We start from the raw sequence: 21,604 nt of genomic DNA on the forward strand, positions 1-21,604 counted from the left end.
GCCTCATTTTCAAAAACGGTTAATGTAGAAATAGTTGTAATCCTGTGCACAGGAGACATAAATCCCATTGATTTCAGTGGGTTGTTAGCAGCATGATGGTACAGGAATACAGTTCAGGTAGATACAGTTCAGGCAGAGCCAGTGTGGTGTAGTGGCGAGAGTGTTGGACTGCAAGCTGGGAGATCCGGGTTCTAGCCCCCACTCAGCCATGGAAGCTCACTGGGTGTCTTTGGGCCAGTCACACACACTCAGCCCAACCTACCTCACAGGGTTGTTGTTGTGAGGATAAAATGGAGAAGGAGGAGGATAATGTAAGCCGCCTTGGGTTCCTTGCAAGAGGAGTAAAGGTGGGATATAAATGCAATAATAATAAATATTGGGGCGGGGGGAATATCTTTTTCTTTCTTTTTTACAGTAGCAGTGAGCCTTAAAGTACATTCTACTTTTTCCTTAAATCAGGAGTGGACAACTCACAAGGGGCTGGGGGTGAATTCCACTGTGCTAGAATCCAGCAGTGGCTGCACTCAACCCCCATGCCACCCAGTTAGCCCCTGAAATTCTGTGGCGGGGGGAGAAACAGCCTATTTTGCTTTAACACAAGGTGTTTGGGAGCAAAATTGCACTCCCTGGATGTTTTGGCTGCAAATTTGGTTGTGGGGCAGTGCGCAAAATCAGCTGTGAGGGGGCATGTGCTACCCACCCCTGCCTTAAATGTTGCTTATCTGTAACTTCTTTTCTCCTGCCACTTCTAGCTTACGTGGTAGGCACACACCATAAAATATTCTGCCATGCTGAGTTTAAATTAAAACTCCCCTGTTTTAAAATCAGTAGGATTTAAAAGTGCTTTACTGGCTGGATTTTGCCCTTTTTTGAAGTTGTATTTCTACTGGTCATTTTATTGTAAGACTTGCAGTGCTTAGCTCCGTCTTGAAAAAAAAATCTTGCTTATATTAGATGATGGTGCACCGGGCTTCATACTCCCAACTTGACTGGAATAAATGTATGAAATTGTGTTATTGCAGCATTTAGGCACAGTCTACCAAGCACTGGTGGTTGATGAAACCAACACATATGCCAGTGAGTTACATGTAGGGCTTTCGTGGAAGTCGTGCAAAAGTTGCAGTTTAATTATAATATGATACTTGGTGTCCAGTAACAAAATATGAAGTTAAACTACGTAATCAATCAAAGCCTCATTAAACTCATTATCTTTCCCTCTGGGGACCATGGTTCCTTGGATCCAGTAACTATGAGCATCTCTGAACTACTACAGTAGGGCGTTTCTGCCCCCCACCCCCTTCCCACTGCAGTCCTTCGTGCCCCTTGAAGTGGTGCTCCTGAAGGTTGGGGGAACCATCTTGAGTGGGATTCATTGTGTGTGAAGGGCTGCAAGTTGCAATCAGCAGCCCCCACCCCCTGCTCGCGAATGGGATTTTCATACGTTGGGATTTTCTGGTTTTAGCCATAGCTAGGTATAAAACCTGCCTCCAAAGTATTTTTTCTTCAAATGCAACCAAGTCAAATTTGAGGGCAAGGGGAATCCTAGTACTAATTTAGTTGGCTCACTGTTTAACTTTTTGTTCCATTATTTCATTAGGGAACATTTTAAGGCCAGCCAACACTTTGTTCATCCAGTGTTTACATCTAGCTTTCCTGTGATTTCTGTTTTTGCACACTGACAGATTAATTAAGCTTCTGGCGTAGCTCAGTGTCGCTTCTATAAAGTACTTCTAAATCTTTACGATATTATAAGTGAACTGGGCTTATTTTTCTTGTTAATGGTTTCCGTGCTGGCATAGGATACTCTAGAGCAGCCTTCCCCAACCTGGTCACCTCCAGATGTTTCTTGGATTACAACTCTCCACATTCCTGGAGTTGAAGTTAGAAATATCTGGAGAGCACCATGTTGGGGAAGGTTGCTCTAGAGCTTCAGATATGACCCTCAGTAATATGGACTGAGAGTTTAATTAACTGATTTCTCAAATATTCATACTGTGGCTGCCGCTTCTTTCCTCAGACAAGCTCCTGATGAGACAAGAGGTTCTTTCACACTAACCGTTTTCCCCAGATTGAAACCATTTGCTCTCTGAGGTATTCCAGTCAATGTTGAGTTCTAGCATTTTCCCTGGTGCCTTCCCATCTCTTTAAAGACCTGGGCCCAATCACACAGATGATTTAGCACTATTACACAGTAGTGCTGTTTGGCTGCTGGTCTTTCCTTTGCACTGCAACACTGCTACTTCACAGTCCTATAATCTCGCAATTATGCAATGCTGCATTAATGCAGTAGTCAGAATTGAATTGTACAGGGGCAGTAACTCAGGCGGGAGCAGGGCTTCAATACTGCTGATTCGCAATCCTGTAATTGCATAATTGTGCAATGTCGCGTTAGCATACTATAGTAACTAATGCGGGGAGCAGGGGCTTCAATATTGCTGCTTCACAGTCCTGATGGATGCAGGGGGATTGGTGTGGGGTAAACTACGGGACATAATTCATCTTTTCCATTAAACTTCCCTGAGCAGGGGAGCATTGAAAGGGGCAGGGAGCAAGACTCTCTCATTCACTGAGCAGCGCCTATGCAGTTGATGACGTTCAGTTCTACTTGCTGGACTCCTCCCACTCAACCCCGAAGTGTGGCAGCTTCAAGTGCTGATTGCCCCTTTAAAGTTGGTTTTTAGGTAGTGTATACTCTGCTTTTCTTGCTTTGTGTGCTGCTGACAGACCAAAGCGATTTCATGAAAATCCGGATATAACCAGAAAACACTTCTGAGACCCTCTCTATGTAGATTGGGCCCTAGTTCGTGGCCATTCTTCCTTCTTTTGGCACAATTGCGGCACCAGCTCAGCATGTGGGCCAGGTCAGCAAAGTGCTCACTTGGCAGAAAGGAGTGATTCATGAGGCAGTTGGTGACTTGGTTGTCATAGCCCCTCTTCTCTGAATTGCATACCCTGCATTTTCTTATCCCACCACTATTACATGACCTGCAGACTCGCAGCCCTTTCAAAAACGTTAGATCGGTTATTTGGGAGCAAGGGATTAGATCCAGCCTCCCCCTTCTACACTAAACAACGTGGGTTGGATCCAGACTTAGTCCTACTTAGAGTAGACTAAATGAAATCCGTGGGACTTAATCCTTAGAGTCTACACTAAGTCTGGATCCAACTCATGACGGGTGGATTCTAACCTGCGTTGGTTGCTTGAACGTGACAGGCGGTGTTTACCTTTTCCTTCCTCCTCCCCCCCCAATTTTAATTTGAAATTTGCACTAGAGCACAAGTGTGCAAATTGAAAACAAAAATAACAAGTACAGGTTAAAGTGTTTTGTGGCGTTGTAGCTTAGAAATAAGGACAACTGTGTGGGAGGTGGGCAAGATGGAGAGTTACAAATGGTGTGGTGCAAAAGTAAACAGAACTTCCCCCCTCTTCCTTTCTCATACTAATGGAGTTCAAGGTTATCCAGTGAATCCCTAAGGGCCGCCACCCTTCCCCCAGTCTTGGGTGTTTCTAGACAGAGGCCTCCCAGTGCTGATAATCAGAAGGCATTGTGCAGCAGTTCCTTCTTTTTTCCCCTTCATGGATTTTCTGTGGTAAGAAAAAAAGTGGGAGAAGCGGCTGCTAGCGGAAGACGATGGCATCTGGACCCTGCATAAAATTCCATGAACGAGGCAGGATGATGCCACAATAAAAGCCTAGTCTGGAAGCATCCAGATTCACACAGTGATTTATCAAAATGTTTATTCTTAACTTCTGTAACCTCAAAACAACATTTTACTTGTGAAAAGTCCAACCGCTTGTGTCTTTTGGGGGCAAGTCCAAAGTATGTGGCAGAGTGTCACACTAGGACGCATTGCGATACATATGCAACATCCTTTCCTTAGAGTGGTTTTACCCTAGTTTATGGAGCCAGGGAGCAGGCTGTAGCACCACGCAGTAAAGCAGGGGTATGTAACATGCGGCCCATGGGCTGCATGTGCCCCAAGCCGATTTTTCAGCCCCACTGCCCTGTTGCCACTGTGCTGTGTGTAGAGTGTGCAGTGAAGAGCAAGGCAGGCTTTCCTGGATGAACAGCCACGCCCATAGGCCCTCCTGGTCCTGTCTGGGGATGCCACAAAGTGCCTCTGCCATTTGCAGTATCCATGTTTCATGTTGGTCATCCATGTTGCCAGTTGAGAAAAGCAGAGATAACTTGATTTTAATGCTGTTGTGTGCATGAGATGAGATCAAAGACCAGCATGTGCTTTGCCCTGCAAACTGAGCATGGCCCAGTTCCGATGCCTTGTCCCCTTCCATCCTGTACCAGCAAACTATGAGCTTGGACTTTGTCTGAAGTTCTGACCCCTTTCTCTTTTTCAGGTAACGTATCTACTGGCAGGTGGATCCATGGCCCATGAAGACTTTTGTGGCCACACAGGTAGACTGGATCCAGGAGATCTGCAGGTATGGAAAAGTGAAGAGAATGGTGCATCTTAATGAAGCTGTTCTGTTTTATAATCGTATTTCTTATCCTGTTCTTTCCTTTAGAAATGGATTTTGAAGATCTGCAGTTCATAGCCCAATTTTCTTTGCCATTGGTGCAGTAAATGGATTGCGTAGGCCAGTAATTCCAAACTTTGTGTCCCTAGATGTTCTTAGAATTCCCATCATCCCTGACGATTGGCCATGCTGGCTGGGGATATTGAGAGCTGTAATCTAGCAACATCTGGGAACCCAAGATTGGGAACCACTGTAGACCATTGGTCTACCGCAGGTAGGGCAGGACCCACAAGTGGGGTGTATCCTGACCTACGGTAGGTTGCAAGAGTGGTACCACCACTATTTTATGTTTACTTGTTTTGTTTGTTTTTAAAGAGGAGAGAGAGGCAGGGGAAGTGGGGAGGTATTCTGGAGCAGATATAGTGATGCAAAGAAGGGCAGCAAAGTTCCTGTGCGTTTTAATTGTTTTGCAGAAGAGGAGATTTTGGCAGATGCTGCTTTTCTTACCAGTCCATGGCAAGTTGCATCTGGCAAAATGTCTCTTCTGTATAAATGTTTCACTATAAGAACTGTGCCATCCTTTGCATTTGGCTTTCCTAAAGAGAGGCTGAGAAAAATGGGCAAATACTGTTTTTAAAATGGGGCCAGCTTGGCAGTTTGGGATTAAAGATAGGCCTTGGGTCTGAAAAGAGTGAAGACTGTTGTTGGAGAATCAGTCAATACATTCACATCTAACCCATTCTAATACAATAGCTTCAGAGGCTTAGGATGTTGACATTCTGGATAAATTTCCTTCATACCATGATCTAGTAGGGATTGTTCTGTTTCCTAGCTATTTAAAACTCATGGAACATTTTTGGCTGAAGGCATAACAAATTATTAGATGTATGTATTTTTGCATGTTGTTGCACTTGGTCTAAATAATTTAATTTTAGACAAAGTTGCCAGCTTTGAGCGAGTGTGTATATAAAAACTTGGAACTGCTAACTGATTTTGTGTGTGTGTGTGTGTGTGTGCGCGCGCGCGCACGCGTGCGTGTACGCGCATGCATTTGGGGTGGGTGGACTTTTGGTTTATGCTTCGTTCTGGCTTCTAAAAAGTGCTGTGCTGTGATTCTCTGTCATCTGTTCCTCCCTCTTCTTGCTTACAGTGGATGACTGCTGGCCGTGGTATTCTCCATGCAGAGATGCCCTGCTCTGAGGAGCCAGCTCACGGCCTGCAGCTTTGGGTCAATTTGAGAAGCTCTGAGAAAATGGTTGAACCTCGGTACCAAGAGCTGAAAAATGAGGAAATACCCAAGCCGTCACAAAACGGTGTGACAGTGTCTGTAATTTCAGGAGAGGCACTGGCTGTAAAGGTAACACGTTTCCTGACAAACTAACAAATAGCATTAAAATACAATCAATCCGCCTAGTCATGCTATGGCTTAACAGGAGGGACCCTCTGCATATCTGTCTGCATTTTAAAAATAACCCCTGATCTTGGAAAGTGTTGTAGCTTTGTTTTAAGCCACTGTTTTGTGATTATTTCTTCTACAACGAGGAACACCAGGTTTTTTCAGTATGTTCCTGTGCCTCTCTTTGCATGTGTGCAATGCACATGGGGTTGGAGAAGGAGTCTGTTCTACTCTCTTTCCTTGCAAGCAGTAGTGTAGTGGCAAATCCAGAAGTGCGGGTCCCTTCGTGACAGTCACAGCCACGGCCCCTCACAGCCACGGCCCTTCATAGCCACGCCCCTTCTAAGATTGTACAACCTTGTAAGATACACAGCCTTCAACTGCGATCCAAAAACAGTGCAGCTGAGATTAAGGCAGGGTGTCTCAATTGGACATCTGAGAAAAAATTCAGAGGTGCTAATCTTTTTCACTCACTCACTCACTCACTCACTCACACACAAACATTCTAGGTTTTCAAAATATGATCCTCTATGGAAGCTTCACCATCTCAACTCAGCCCTCATGGACAGATCCCTTCTCATTTAAACAGCCCCCTTGCACATTCCTTAGTGCCCCAACGTTACCCATTAGCCTGCCCTAAGCTCCTTCATTATATCTCTCCCATCAACAGAACGCAACAGAAACATCCACACACCCAGCTGGATTGAACTACACACGCACACACGCACGCACAGACACACGCACACACATCCTACCTTCTTTCTCCTCTCCCCCCAACTGATTTTTTTCTATCTCCCTTACCAGGGTTTGTCTGCCCAGATAACATGCCAACCTTGTATCAAAAAGTGTAGCTGACAGAGCAGGTTGCATTTGGCAATTCTGCTTACTGTAGCAATTAATGTTCAAGAATTAACAGTGCAATACAGTGGGTGTTTATTTCGAATTAAATTTACAGAGATCTTGGGAAGGCAGCTAAGGCTGCAGTCCTACGCACACTTACCTGGGAGGAAGGCCATTTGGCCATTGAACATAGTGGGACTGACTTCTGAGTAAACATGCAATAGGATTGTGTGATAAATCCTAAAAGCTGGCACAAACCAGCCACCTGTCCTGCTCCATAAGTAAATAATGGTGGCAGCAACCCCGCCCCTGCCGTGGCCAGCAGAAGCCCTGAACGGGTGGCGGTGTTGCAGGAGACAAGGGCAGCACCAGGTACACAGGCACGGAACAGGGACAGGTGGAGAAGCCAAGAGCTGAGGAGGAGAAGGGGGTGAGAGCAGGCTGCAGAGCTCCCTCTCTCACTCTCTCGCTCCCTTTGGCCGGCAGCCAAGAGGCAGCCACCCGCACTCCCTCTGCTCCTTCCGCCTCCCCTAGCAGACTGCGACCCGGCTGGGGGCTGGCTTCAAAAAACGTGCTGGAGCGATGCCCCAGCATGACCCACCACCACGACATCGCTGCTTGCAAGTCAATCTGGTGGCGGGATGTAAGTGGGGCTGAAATGGAAACTCACTTACATACAAGAGAGATCTGCTATCCAGTTTTGCCCATCCCTCCACCACCTTGTTCTATTGCCCACCGTTAGATTCTCTTGCAAGAAAGCTGTGCCTCCCCCTGTCCCACAAATGGACCTCCTAATTAGAAAGGAAGCCATGTTGCTCATGGGTGTGGTCCAGTTAACTGAGAGGAACGTTGCAGGGGAAGTGAGGACTTCCCCACAAAGTTCCAAAAATGGAAGCCCAGTGGGATATGGCCCTGAACGAAGAGCTGATGAGAAGGCACGTTCATAGTCTTCAAAATGGCAACTTGATAAGAAATGTGTGTTGGCTGTATGTTTTCCTCTCTACCCCCTCAGTCTGTCATGTGCTTATAATTCCAGTCCGTGGAAATTGCATGTTTCAGCAAATTAATTACGTAGGCAAAGGCAAAAGGCACACACCCAGTCAGCCTACAGATGTAATTTGTAAGAATGTGAACTATGGAACCATTGCTTTAGGAGACTATAATTGCATGGGATATTATCCCTTTATTTATCTTGCTGCAGATAGTTTCTGCTGTCAAAGGGTTGTCATGGGATGGATAAATTATTATTATTAGCATCAGCACCATTATCACTATACTCTGGTTGCTCTCCAGATCGTGTAAATCTTTCTGCTACTGCTACTAAATTAATAATATCTTGCTTTTTAAGAAGCATTAGTTAAGTCTTCCTGTAGTTGAGACTTGGTTTGCATTTATGGCAAATGGGGAAAGGAGCAAGAGCCTCACCAGAGGAAGCTGAGTATCAAGGATCGTAATCTTGGCATTTGAAGCAAGCATTTTATTGCTTATTTTATAAGCTGGCTTGCTGCGCCCCATTCTTGAAGCACATAAACTAACTGCGCGCGTCTTGTCCTATATAATGTCGAGACATGCCTTGGTGATATACTGGAATGTGCCGTGCAGAGGAAGCCAGCCGTCTTTGTTCTTGCAGTGAACCAACATCCACTTCCAATTACAGAAGGTTACAAAAGGAAAGCCAAACAGCATGGCTAGCGAAGCTAGTTCCAGCTGCTCCCCCCCCCGAATACTTACGCCCACCCCTCTCTTTCAGAGTTGAACCCTGACCTCTGTACTCTGACTCCACATTCCACTTCTTTGTTTTATTAGCCGAGTCTTTTACCCATGCAGAGGCAGACAGGTTATCCTACCCAGACATTCCTGCATATAGCCCCTTGCCACCATAGAGGCAGTTCAGACTTCACTGTTATTCCCACTGTGGCTTTTTTTGAGAATTCTAATTAGAATATTGTCAAAGAGGATTTAAAGAAATTATTAATGTTTATATACCGCCTTATCTGCTATAAAGCCATCAAGGCCATTTACAACCATTTTAAACAATAAAACCTTAAAACAATAAAAACAAGAACATTAAACACAGTAAAAAATACTAAAATTACACGTTTTGAAAGGCTGAATTGACAAGATGCGTCTTCACACCCTTTCTCAAAGCCAAGAGAGCACCAGTTGAAGCTTCTGGACACTCTTTGGGCTAGCCCCACATAGAGCACATTGCAGTAGTCTAAACGTGATGAGGCATGAATAACTGTTTCCAGGTCTGACTGGTTCAGGAAGGGTCACAACTGATGCAATGAAGTGGGAGATTCAGAGAAACTGATTTGTATCCTTGAAGTGTGATGTGATGTGTCATGGAAGTCATCCGTGTCCCTTCTTGTTTAGATACATCCATCCACTCCAGAGTCTGAATTTTCTCCCCTTGCCCCCAATCATTCAGCCACATATTGGGAGAGGATAGCTAAGGTTGCTTAAACATTTCACAGGATTTTTAGATGTTAATCTCTCTGCGCTGCCTGGGCCCCATAAAAGTGCACCAAGCAGGCCAAATTCCTTCATGACCACAGTGTCCAAACCATAGAGTTAAATCATGTCTAGAATGTCTAGGAGGAAAGCACCACTGTTATAATTCTAAACTTACCTCTGGTAAGGCTGAGAATAAACAGCACACATTTTGTGATGCTTAAAGTAATTTATGTAGAGGACATGGTACCAGAGAGGAACTTTACTGTAGTTGACATATATGATCTGCACTGCTGAACGTCTTCCAAGTGGAAGAATTCAGGTTTCATAATGAAATGAAAGCTCTGCTATTCTTAGACTGAAAACACTGAAACAATCTGTATCCTATTTGCAACCTGTCAGTAGCTGTTGGATAATCGGATGATGTAGTACTTCTGGACGAACGCAGTTGACCTGGGACTTGATGCAGAGCTCCACATGCAGAGGGGCACCAAATGCCTAATCTATTGGGAGGAAAATGTCTGAAGACTCAGACTTGCCAAAGCTATGATGTCAGTGCTTGGCTTTAGATGCTAATGGGCATGTGCAGAAGCAATGAACTCTGGGAAATAGCTTCAGGAGCTATATGAGCCATAAACTCTGAGAGAGAAGCCAACTAAAGTAGATCCAAGCTTAAGTAATTGATTGATTGTGATGGTTAGTATCCAGTTACCTGCGAACTGTAATATTCCACGTAAAAGGGAAAAATACTTTGAAAGTTGGAATATAGAAAAATATATTTCTTCACTTACTTTGTAAAACTTCATAAAAATGAGCTGTAAAGAAAATACTTAACCACTTCCTGCATGCTATGAGATTAAAAAAAATACTGTTTATAGCATTTTCGAGGTGTCTACTGTGCCCAAGTTATGCAGTTGTGCATAACTGTTATTGCAGCACAAAATGAATCAGTGGTGCACAGCTCAGTCCTATACGGTAACCCATCAGAGTCCCGCTAACCCTCGTGTCTGGTTGGTGTGTGTTTTGTTTTCATTCTCTTCTGCACCCCCGGGCAGGCCGCAGAACAATAGCCTGGTGGGCCAAGATGGTAACTGATGGCCACATTTGAATTAGTTGGTTACCTAGACATGCAAGCCTGATGTAAACGCCTCTGATGGGATATACCAGCAGCTGTGCCAGCACTGTGTTGAAAAATACAATGTGGCACGGGCACTCCAGAAACACTACAATGGGATTACAGGAAACACAGACTCTCAGCCCAGCCTAACTCACAGGGTTGTTGTTGTGAGGATAAAATGGAGAGGAGGAGGATTATGTATGCCGCCTTGGGTTCCTTAAGGAGGAAAAAAGGCAGGATATAAATGTACTTAAATAAACAAACAAATAAGGCAGCCATTGTAGCCCAGAGCAATATTAATAAGCATAGCTTTTAAATTTGTCCAGCCACTGATATCCAGCAAGTGATTCTAACCATATGCATGTTTTCAGCATTTAAAAATGAAGGTATGTCTGCAGTTACAATGAACGGTCTTCATGAACTCCAAGGATGACATAACATTGCATAGTTTTCTGAAACTTTTCCAATTACAAGTGTTTAATTTTATCGCCTTCTAGCATTCCTCCCTTGAGTTTTATTGGCAAATGTGTTAGTCGTTATGAAGAGAAATCAATGCCACATGGAAGAGGTATGGCCTAATGAAACTGAGTTCATACCAATGGGAAGTCACTGCCCTTTCTAGTACAAGCACGGTGGACAAAAATGTCTTCAAGCTCAGCATAAATTCTCTTTATGCATTTTGAAGCTGGCTTGTTGAACTGTTTTAGTGTTAATAGTTTATTACTATGGAAAACTGAAAAAAGTAATGTACGCAAGATGAGCCAAAGTGGGGTTTGCATTCCAAAGTACTAATAAATTCTTTCAACATGTGGCTTGAGATATTTCCATAGGTACTTCGCAATGCTGTTTTAAAAGGCATTTTTTTATTTTAATGTGTTTTTTTCCTTCTAGAAGAGAGACTCCCTTCCCCTCCATTCAATGTGATGCATTTCTACTTTTGATGTATTTCTGCTTGTGGTTCATTTCCTGACCAGGCTGATGATTTGTACATTGACTGGAGCACAAGACATGAGCATTTGATCCTTATTTGCTGGGGGGAATTGATATCCCTGTTTGTTCTCTTCCTGTGCAAATAGCTGTTCCCCTTTTATATGAGAAGACGAAATTGATTTGAGTTGTGTGATTTATAGTTTGGTGTAGGTTGATGGTATGCTGTTGGGAAGGCAGGCTGTAGAATAGCCGGAAGCAATAGTCACTGAAGAAACATAATTTATGTTTCATTGTTTTAATCTGGTGCTTTTAGGGCAGAGGTAGTCTTTTTGACCCATGGTCACATTTGGCAATTTGAGAAACTGTCATGGGCACCACCAGAAAATGGCTGGCATGAGAGGTGTAGCTAGTCACAAAGGACAAGTAACCTGCTCAAATGACTGAGTACAAGGCAGAGGTGGGGTCTGAACCACAATGCCCTAAACAAGTCATTTGAACCCCCATTTTTCAGCACCAACAGAAATCAGTTGCCCAGAAGGCAAACTCTTTTTCTCTCCCCGTTGCCATCTATTTTTTTCTCTCAGTCTGCATCACTGCTCGTAGATACACTCTCTCTCTCTCATCTTCATTTCTTAAGAATGTCTCTGGGCCCCATCATGTAGCCCAAAGGCATTCATGGAAATGAAGATGGCAGCAGCTTGAGGTACCTTGATGGAACCAAGAAAAGTAGCCATGGTACCACGTTGCCTACCCCTGCTTTAGGGGGCTGCATGAAGATTTTTATGGGCCCAGAATCCAATTGGTTGAAAATCTTTGGCATGCAGATGATAGCTGTAGGGATTTCTAAGAATCCAGCCTGTAGAATCAGCTGAGGACTGGCCTCCTCAGGCTGTGCAGTCTGTGGACTTTCTGCTCTTTTTTTTTTACTCTTATGGAATGTACGCACATTTATTTGTAGGAAAATATACACATTTCTGCTGAGACATATACCATCCTGAAAAATATATGCAGGGAAAAGTTGAATGGAATGGGGGACGATACGCTAAATATTACATACTGACATAAATTACGTAAATTGTTACGAACCCTTGTCCAGAATGACTTGCGTATTTTTCCACCTAATGAATTTTTTTACATCCGTCTGTGAATGCATGCCAGAACGAATGACACCACACAATCCATGAAATGCACATGGGATGGATTTCACAAAATTTGGACATCCCTAGATCGCTGTTTAAGAAATTTGTCAAGTGCAAAATGCTCTTTGCATCATATTAATATGGGTCTCATGGAAATCACTCATTGTAACTATTATTGTAGAACAGAGAGGCATCTAGATTTTTGTTGTTGCATTCAGATTTGCCATTAAGCATCATTTGCATGTTTCATAAAAATGCTGACCCAACTGCCTGAAAGACCTTTCGCGCTCGTCTGCACATGAACCATAGCACTCTCCTGAAAGGGCCACATCCAGGGGAGAGAGGCTGTTCTCTTTGCTAAATTAATCCCTGGTATCCCTGCTGAGTCTAATGAAGTCTGTGTTGGGTTTGGGGGATTAGGTTACTAAAACACTGGCAATGACAGGAGATCAGAACCAGAAAAGAAATGCACTCTCCAACCCCACCCCACCCGTCCCCACTTACTTTCCCAATAAGTCTGTTTGGAGAAAATTCATTTTCTCCAGAGGTTCCTAGGTAGGACTGACTTACACATACAATGGTATAATGTTTCCTCTTACATAAGTAATGCTAAAATATTGTTGGCTAGTTTATTCTGCAGTTAAATGAGGACATATGAAATAATCATGACTAGTAGCTGTTAAAAAGCCTAATTAAAACTTAATTAGACACTGAGTGAAAAAGTTCTTCCTCCTTTTCTGTCCTGAATCTCCTACCAGTTGGTTTCAGTGGATGAACCCATTGAGTTCTAGTGTTATGAGAGGGTAGGGAAGGTGCTTCAGGGCCCCTCATCACTTTGTTGTACCTCCCCTCAAGCTCTTCACTATCCTTTTGGAGTTGAGGTACCCAGAACTGGACCCCATATTCAAAATGCAGCCACCTCAGCCTTCCCCACCAGCCAAGCTGGCTGGGAATGATGTAGGGTGGCCACGTGCCCTCTTTTGCCGAGGACAGTCCTCTGTTTGAAGTGCTACTTGAAGACAGTCCTCTGTTTGAAGGCGTCCTCTCTTCGAAGTGCTGTCCTATCCAAATCTGGTTTAAAGATAAAGAACCGCAAGAACTGTTGCCCATCAGTGTTTAACCCCTGGACAGGAGACTGAACAGGCAGGCACACAGCTCGCCTGGTCACAGTCTTCCACATGAGATGTGCTGTGTTTCTATTTAAACGTATTTCTAAATTTGCATCTATACAGTGGTATAGTGTATGCAAATCGGTGTCCCCTTTTGCCCTCTTTTTGGGGGTGATTCATAAGTGGTCACTCCAGAATGCTGGAAGGGCACCAGGTTGGGGAAAGCTGAGCCATACTCTGGCTCATTTCCACCTGGACTGGACAGGTAGGGCCCTGACTGATCCCAGCTGCGAAGGCACATCCTACTGTCCAAGGTGCCTAGAGACCATCAGGGTGTAGTCTCATTTTAGGGCGGCGAGCAACATTTAGCATTGGATAATATATTTTTTTACTGCTATTTTGGAGTATGTTTTTGTATTTCTGTTATTAGGCCTGAGTATGAATTGTTAGAGGATTGTTTGACCTTTATTTATATTTATTATTAGATGGTTTGATTAGCCTATTGATATTTGTATGACTATTTAAATTTTGTTATGGCTTGTAACTGTTAGTGAATTGTCTTGAAAAGTTACCCTATTATGTAAACTCTTCTGGGCCCCATCTACACGAGCCATTTACTCTGGGGCTGCTGTGATCCAAGGTCCTTCGGGACATATGACGGAGTCGCCACTTTGCAGCCAAACCATGGTTTTCACCTGGAAAATGCAGATTTCCAAAGAGGTATTTTGCTGCAATGTTTCTGGTTTGCTGCGGATTTCCCACAGTTGCAAGCTGTTTGTCCTTTCCCCGAACCATCGTCGCATTTTGTGGTGGGCATGTGGTAGGCATGCCTAGTGCTTGTGTCACTCTGTGATGCCCCTTCAGTCCTCCCTGTTCCTTCGTAGCTGCGCAGTTACAGAGGCACAAGGAAGCATGCTCATTTCTTCAACTACATCTTCACAGCTTTGTATCTTTGCAATGGCTGCCTTGGAGTCAGTGGCAAAGGGCCGGTGTGTGTGTGAGTGTGTGTGTGAAAGGAGCAGAAGGTCCAAGACCAGCTTCGCTCCAGCCACCATTTTGGAATGATGGGTAGGCACGTACCACTCATGGCCACTCACCTTAGCGTATGTGAACCATCACGAGAGTCTTGGGCTGGAGAACTGCCAAACAATTGGCATGGTAACAATGGAGCAGACCACCCACATTTTACCTAACAAGGAATGGACAGACACAAAAGAACCCCCCAAATACAAAACAGCCGCTAAAAACCGAAGTGTTGCACTCCCACCCTCATGAATCCGCGCATTTAAATATAATGGTAAAAAAAAAAAAAAGCAATGCGACTGCCACAGCTTACTTCACTTTAACAGCCATGTGTCAGGGCACAGCGGATTTTCCTGTTGGAGAAGTCCACAGTAAATTGCACGTGTATTGCAGCAGAAGCCAATTCGCAGCTGCAATGCTGCGCAGTTATGACGCAGTTATGATGGCCCCCTGATGTTGTTGTGAGCCACTTTGAGCATGGTTTACTGTGGAAAACAGAATTTCAATAAACTGAGGGTGACTACAACCAAAAGGCAGCCTTCCCCAGTCTGTCACTCTTCATGTGTTTTGGACTACAACTCCCATCAGCTCCAGCCAACATGGCCAGTGATCAGGGCTGATGGAAATTGTAGTCTAAAACATCTGGAGGACACCAGGTTGAGGAAGGCTACCATAATGGCATTATGTTACTGACAGTTCTGTTCTTGATTCTTTTCCTAATAATCTGTAGGGCGGAACTTTTGCCCTTTCACAGCTGCTGCATGCTAGGCATTTCTTTCTTCACTCTATACTCCCCCCCCCCTCGATTTAAGTTTGAAGACATCTCTTTCAGAGGACCACAAACTGACAGTCAAGCAAATCTTTTAAATTATTTGTCAGAGAATTAGAGCGGAGTGCTGACCAAATCCTTACAGATCTTTATCAGAAAGAGACCAGTCAGGAGAAAAGACTGTTTGTCATACAAACTCAGACAAAAGTTAATACCTGAGACATTTTAATTGAGCATATTCCAAAGGACTAACACAATGTGATAAAAATCTGCTGAACATCAAAAGTCTGTGGGTGCGAATGTTAGATGGAATTGGTGTACAAACTCAACTTAAAAAGAAAAGAAAAGATTAACTCGATGCCTATCCATATAAAGGATTTTTCTCCTTTTCTAGGTTTACTCATTTTTTCCCCCCTGAGACATTCCACAATACTCAGCTATTTCACCTTCTGGGTTAAATAAAAGGACTATTCAATTTTGGTCCAAGCTTTCCTGCAACTGTATCACAGGAAAACCAACATATGAGCTGGGCCATCCATGGAATTTCCCCCAAGACTATGCCAACTTCCAGTTTCATGGAGGTCCTGCTCATGCAATTTCCCCATTCTGAAGGCAACAACTTGCGCATCCATGGGTATAGGAGGCAGTGCAGAGAACCTTGCTCAAACGTTACACCAACCTTCCCCAACCTAATGCCCTCCAGATGTGTTGGGCTCTCGGCATATGGCAATGGGGCTGCTCCATTGGTGGTAGAACAGGGTGGTGGTGGAAGCTGAATTTAGAAACCAAGGCTGTGGAGTCAGCTGAAGGCCTCTATTCAGAGCAGTGTTAGCCTTTGCCCCCACAAAGCTCTTCCTCTTTCCAAATCTTGAATTTAAATTTCTTTCCTTGGTTTTTACTTGTCCACCATTTCTTTATTGTTCTGATTCCTTGCAACTTTGCTAGAATGTTTAGGGTTGTGGTTGCATAAAAAGAGCCTGCAAAATATTCCTTTAAACTCTACTGTTGTGCTGAAGTCGATCTGAAGGTGTGTGTGTGTGTGTGTGTGTGTGTGTGTTTGTTTGTATATATATATATATATATATATATATATATATAATATGAGAAATTCTATACATATTTAACATAGAGGTACATCCAATTGGACTTATTTCTGGGCAGATGTGAATAGGATTGTACTATTAATCTTTATAATCATTTCTGCAGGCAGCTTGGTAACATTATTTCTCATTAAAAATGTGATGTATCCTCAGAAGGCACTGCTGGACTAGAGGAATCTCTGTTTGCCTTGGTGCACCTATACCGCCAGAGCCTTTTCCTCCTACGGAAATCTAACTGTTCTTGCTATTGTCTTTCCACTCCAGTTGAAGGTGTATACTCTCACGCCAACGCTGTATCTGGATTTCTGATTGTTTCTGGATACGATTTCTAATTGTATCTGGATTTCTAATTGTTTGTTCTTGCTATTGTCTTCCCAGTCGAAGGTGTATACTCGCACACCAACACTGTATCTGGATTTCAAGCTAGATAAAGGAGCAAAACACACACAGCCAGTTCCCAAAGGTAAGAAGGCTGGAGCAGCTTAAATTATAATGCCTGGATCCGAGTTTCACCATTATGGGGTGAATTCCTAGCATGGAATGTTTTTGAACTCATTGGATGCCTACAGCTAGGGTGAGTTTCTTTTTGCAGAGTGCACAGGGCACAGAGGTGTAAGAATAAATGCAGTATTGTGCCTGCATGGTCATCTTCCATTGGGCAGAATCCCAGTTTCCCAAGGCCAAGCTACATGTTACACTTGAGGCACAATGCTATGCATGTTTAGATAGAAAAAAAGGCCTGCAACGCCCAGCATGCCCCAGCCAGCCATGGCTGGTTGGGGCATGCTGGGAATTGTGGGCTTTTTTTCTGTCTAAACATGCATAGGATTGCACCCTTAGTGGATAGTGTGTAGTGCGCTCTCTCTCTCGCGCGCTCTCTCTCTCTCTCTCTCTCTCTCACTCAGACACATTGGGCAGTGGTGTCTGTCTTCAACTGCAGTGTGTATCAAGAGGAGGCTCATCTCTTCACTCCCTAGTTGCGTTCTGATTAAAAATCATTCCCCCTGCCAATAGGAACTTTTATCCTAAAGTTCCAAGCTGCACGGGTGGAGTGATTTTCAGACAGAACATGACTGGGGAGTTAGAGATAAGTCTCTCTTCAACATACAAAGTAAGAATTGCCCCTCCCCCCCGGCACACCTGTCATTTTTTAAAAAAGCAAGATGTAGCTACACACTGAGCAATATGCGTATCATAGCTTGGCCCCTAATCAGATGATCATGTGGGGGATCACATGGGGACTGGCCCCACTCTCTGAACTGGAGCTTAGATGTTTTCAGTTTAGTTGTTATTAATTCAGTTTATAACCCACCTATATATACAAATACTCTAGGTGTGTACAAAGTTAAAAACTGCGTAACAAAAAATCGAACAATAAAAACAACACAGCATAAAAACAGTATATAACAGTTCAACAAAGAGGAATGGGAGTTCTCAAAAGGGAAGGCCTGCCGGAGTAATAGAGTCTTCAATTCCCGTTTAAAAACCTTCAATAAGGTCTGCAGGCGCATTTCAACCAGCAGGTCATTCCACTTATATATTTTACTTCCATATTTGGTTGTGTGCTTGAGTCCTTTTACACTATAAATATCTCAGTTCCGTTTAAATCATGCCCATTTTTTTTGCTACATGGATTACAAATTCCCTGTGAAGGAAAAGACCCAGTCAGTGTATACATAGTCATGCAAATACACAAATGAAAGATGTGTGAAATGAAATATACCAATGAAAGATGTACAGCTATGGCTTCCCGCCAGGGCTGCAAACGCATCTGACACGAAACCCAAAATCCTGGCTTAAATAAGCCACGATGTGCACAAGCAGCATGCGTGTACATGCATACATACCCCTTGCTCAATCAGGGAGACTAACCAGGAAGCTGCAGTTAACCATAGCTTCACATTACACATAATTAATTAGTTAATTATTCCCACAGAAGCCAGGATTCATAAGGCAACTTCAAACCACAGTTTAAATCTGGTTTAAAATCCTTAATTGCTCCCAAATTAATTTGGAAGCAATTAACCATAGCTTCTGATTTGCGTGTAATGGGAAGGATTGGTAAATTGCGACTTCCTGGCTAGTTTCCCTCTCATGCTAAGACAGGACTGAAGTGGCAGCAAGGGGGCTGCTTGTGCATATCCTGGCCTATTAAGCCAAGATTTCTAGCTTAGCGTTATGCGCAAGCTGCCCATAGTGGAAAGGGACATGTGCACGCAACCCATAATTGCTCATGTTGTTGATCACTTGTGAAGTGGCTCTTTCATAGGTTAATCACTCAGTTTTCATTCTAGAAAAGAGATGTCTTCTACTAATTTAGGGCCAAACTATATGAGATGCAGGAGATCCATGATTAGATCTCCCAGTATTTTCCTTTTTAAATTAAATGCAGCCATATTGTGAGGGTGGGGAGGAGGATGCCAACTTGATAGGAGCCAATGAGTAAGGAAGAAAGGATGCCCTGCCCTTTTCTCCCTATTGAGTTATTTTCCCAGTGTAAATTATACTGCCAAATTTCTGTTCGCAGTGTAGGGCAAGAAATACAGTACTCTGGGGCCAAGAGCTGCGGGTGGGATGGGGGCTTTGATTGGGAAAATGGTACAAGGGGAAAGAGTGAAACACACGCACACACAGCCACGGCTTCCATCAAATTGGTAGCCCCCTGCAGCTGCATTTCATTTTAAAAGAAAATGGCAGAAGATCCAATTGCATAGTATGTCATTTGGCCCTCATTCTTACAGAAAACAGATGTTTTCCACTGGATAGACACTGAGGTCAGTCAATAAGATTTTAATGCATTGTAGGATTCTCTGAATCAGTTGCAAAGAATCTATGGTTGGTTCCAAAAGCTGTACTCACACACTGATCTTCCTACTCATGCCACTCTAGCTTCTGTAGGATTCATTTGAATAAAGACTGGCAAGGCTTTCTTTACAACCTCAGGATCTGGAGCTGCAAAATTCCTTGGCGTATTTGTCAAGTAATCAACAATGAATTCCTTGGTAGTTCATCCTGTAAGATTTTTCAACCATTTTTATGAGAGGATGATGTTTATTTGTTCACATTATGTTCAGTTCCTTTTATTGTGGTCAACAAACTGGAGATGAAAGTAGTCAGATATATTTACAAAACAAACCATAACAGCATAAACAATATGCATAAACAACAATTCAAACATGCAATTATACTAAAAGGTAAGGTAGCCCTCCAGAAAGAACCTTGCAGCATCAAAGAGTTAATTGCTTCCTTGTTTCCAAGAATTTGGCTGCATCTAACGTAGCTGATGGAATTTTATCTGACATTAGATATTTAATATGAAATTAGGCTAATCTATCTAATAAAGTGGCCAATAAAGAGGCCATACGATATTTAGCAGTATACAAATGACTCAAGAAGCTAACTGAAAAGGGTTCATAATAAGGAATATCTAAAGAACAAGGTGAACAATTGCACATATGCAAGTGGAAAGGTCTTGAAAGGAAATATCTCATATATGAATTATTAGGGCTATCAGCATCACCCTAAGAATAATAAGCCAAGTATTAAATTCTGGAGCAGTTATTTTGCATACAACTTTGAGCAATTTTTGAAGGAATTCATTCTGGATTTCAAAACCATTTACTGAAAGATTATAATGGTAGACTAGTTGCACTTATGATATGCAGTGACAGTTTGTGAATCTATTTGTAGTCCATTTAAAACATATGTTTTACGTAACCTACGTTTTTGGTCTGTTTTTGATGGCCTTGTTGCAAGGCTGGCCCACAGCATTTTGCTGCCTGGGGCAGAGCAGGAAATGAGCCCCACCCCACCCCACCTGGTCAAGTCATATTATCTCAGACAAGGCACATCATTTTAGCATCTGAGGCAGGAAAACCCAAACTGCTTCTCTTCCTCCCTGATGGAAAAAAAAATACAAGAATAATCAGTCAGACAGTTATTTGCTGCCCTTTCATGACAACCCAAATCTGCAGCCTGAGGTGGTCTCATCACTCTGCCTCATGGTGGAGCCGGCCCTGCCTTGCTCCATACCATTATGGTGGGGCAGGCATGTGTGGTTTCCACCATTTTTCCTTTTTATTTTTACAAACTCTGAATGCTGTAAGATGAGGCTAGCTCCGAACTAAATGCTGTCATTGAGGAAAAAGTGCATGGACTTAATAGCAGGGAGCCATTTTGTCTTTGAACAGGACTGAGCTAGATAATCTAGGTAGCTGCCCATCATCCCTGATGGCCACATGTTAAGGGTCTGTATAATTTTCTCATTACTGATTGGCACTAAAAGCAGAAGGCCTGAGAGGTGTGGCTGTCTCCTTTTGTGTTCTGAAGTGGTGGTTGCTAAGCGTATTCCCTAGCCTCTTCCTGAAAACAAAGTAAGCACCACTCTCTCTCTTCCAGGCTATATGGAGTAGAGAGAAGGGCCCTAGTTTAGTGGTAGAGGACATGCTTTGCATGTGGAGGGTCCTGGGTTCATTCCCCAGCATCTCCAGGTAAAGACCGGGAAGGCACCCTGCCTGAAAATCTGGAGAACCACTATCGATACATGTAGACAGGACTGAACTGAACCAGATGGGCCAGTGTTCTGACTCGCTATAGGACAGCTTCTTATATTCCTATAATAGGCAACCTGGTGCCCTCCAGATGTTTTGGAGACAACTCCCAGAATCCCTGACCACTGGCCATGATAGTTGGGGCTTATGGGAGTTGTAGTCCAAAACATCTTGGAACCAGGTTGCCTACTCACTCTGTTTTCATGCTGTTCCTATTTAGTTTGCATAGCTTGCAGAAAGAGTCAGAGAAGGAGTGTGTCCTCCTTTTGCACATCAGAGCTTCACGCATAAGCCACCTAAAACCTCAAGGCATAGAACTGGATTTGGACCCTGCAAGAATGTCTGAAAACTTAAAATAAGCATAAAATCAAAAATAGATCTTCAATTTAGACTTCATATGTAAGGGTCTTAGAGTCGTAGCTGAAATCCAGCACAGAGTTAGCTGTGCTGGATTATGGCTATAGTATAGCCTGATACCCTTTTATTTATCTAATGCATTTCTTAGCTGCCTTTAAAGACTGCAGTCATAAAAATATACCTGGGCACAATTTTTTTTATTGCACCTTACATCTCTAGGCACTGTACAAAAATTAAAGTAAGGCCCTGCTCATAGGTTTAAAATCTACATTTTGCAATCTAGATCAAAAGTGTAATAAATCATTTCATAATTATACTTCAAGGGCTGATGCAAACGTAGGGC

The 21,604-nt window shown here is 43.3% G+C and overlaps 1 protein-coding gene across 11 annotated transcripts in view; it reads left to right on the forward strand.

The window, feature by feature from the left end:
* The window catches only part of PIR (pirin), a 44,158-nt gene that overhangs the window by 8,713 nt on the left and 13,841 nt on the right, over positions 1-21,604 (forward strand). For 10 of the 11 annotated variants that reach the window (XM_084844142.1, XM_084844139.1, XM_084844136.1 and 7 more), the window contains 3 exons: positions 4,358-4,441; positions 5,628-5,834; positions 16,733-16,817. In XM_084844142.1, the coding sequence (XP_084700268.1) occupies positions 4,358-4,441; positions 5,628-5,834; positions 16,733-16,817 (376 nt within the window). The remainder of the gene's footprint in view (positions 1-4,357; positions 4,442-5,627; positions 5,835-16,732; positions 16,818-21,604) is intronic. The other variant, XM_084844145.1, reaches the window with a different exon arrangement.

Source organism: Heloderma suspectum, chromosome 3 (genome assembly GCF_057233095.1).
Source record: "Heloderma suspectum isolate Gila_16-S chromosome 3, 16-S_ref, whole genome shotgun sequence".
NCBI lineage: Eukaryota > Metazoa > Chordata > Lepidosauria > Squamata > Helodermatidae > Heloderma > Heloderma suspectum.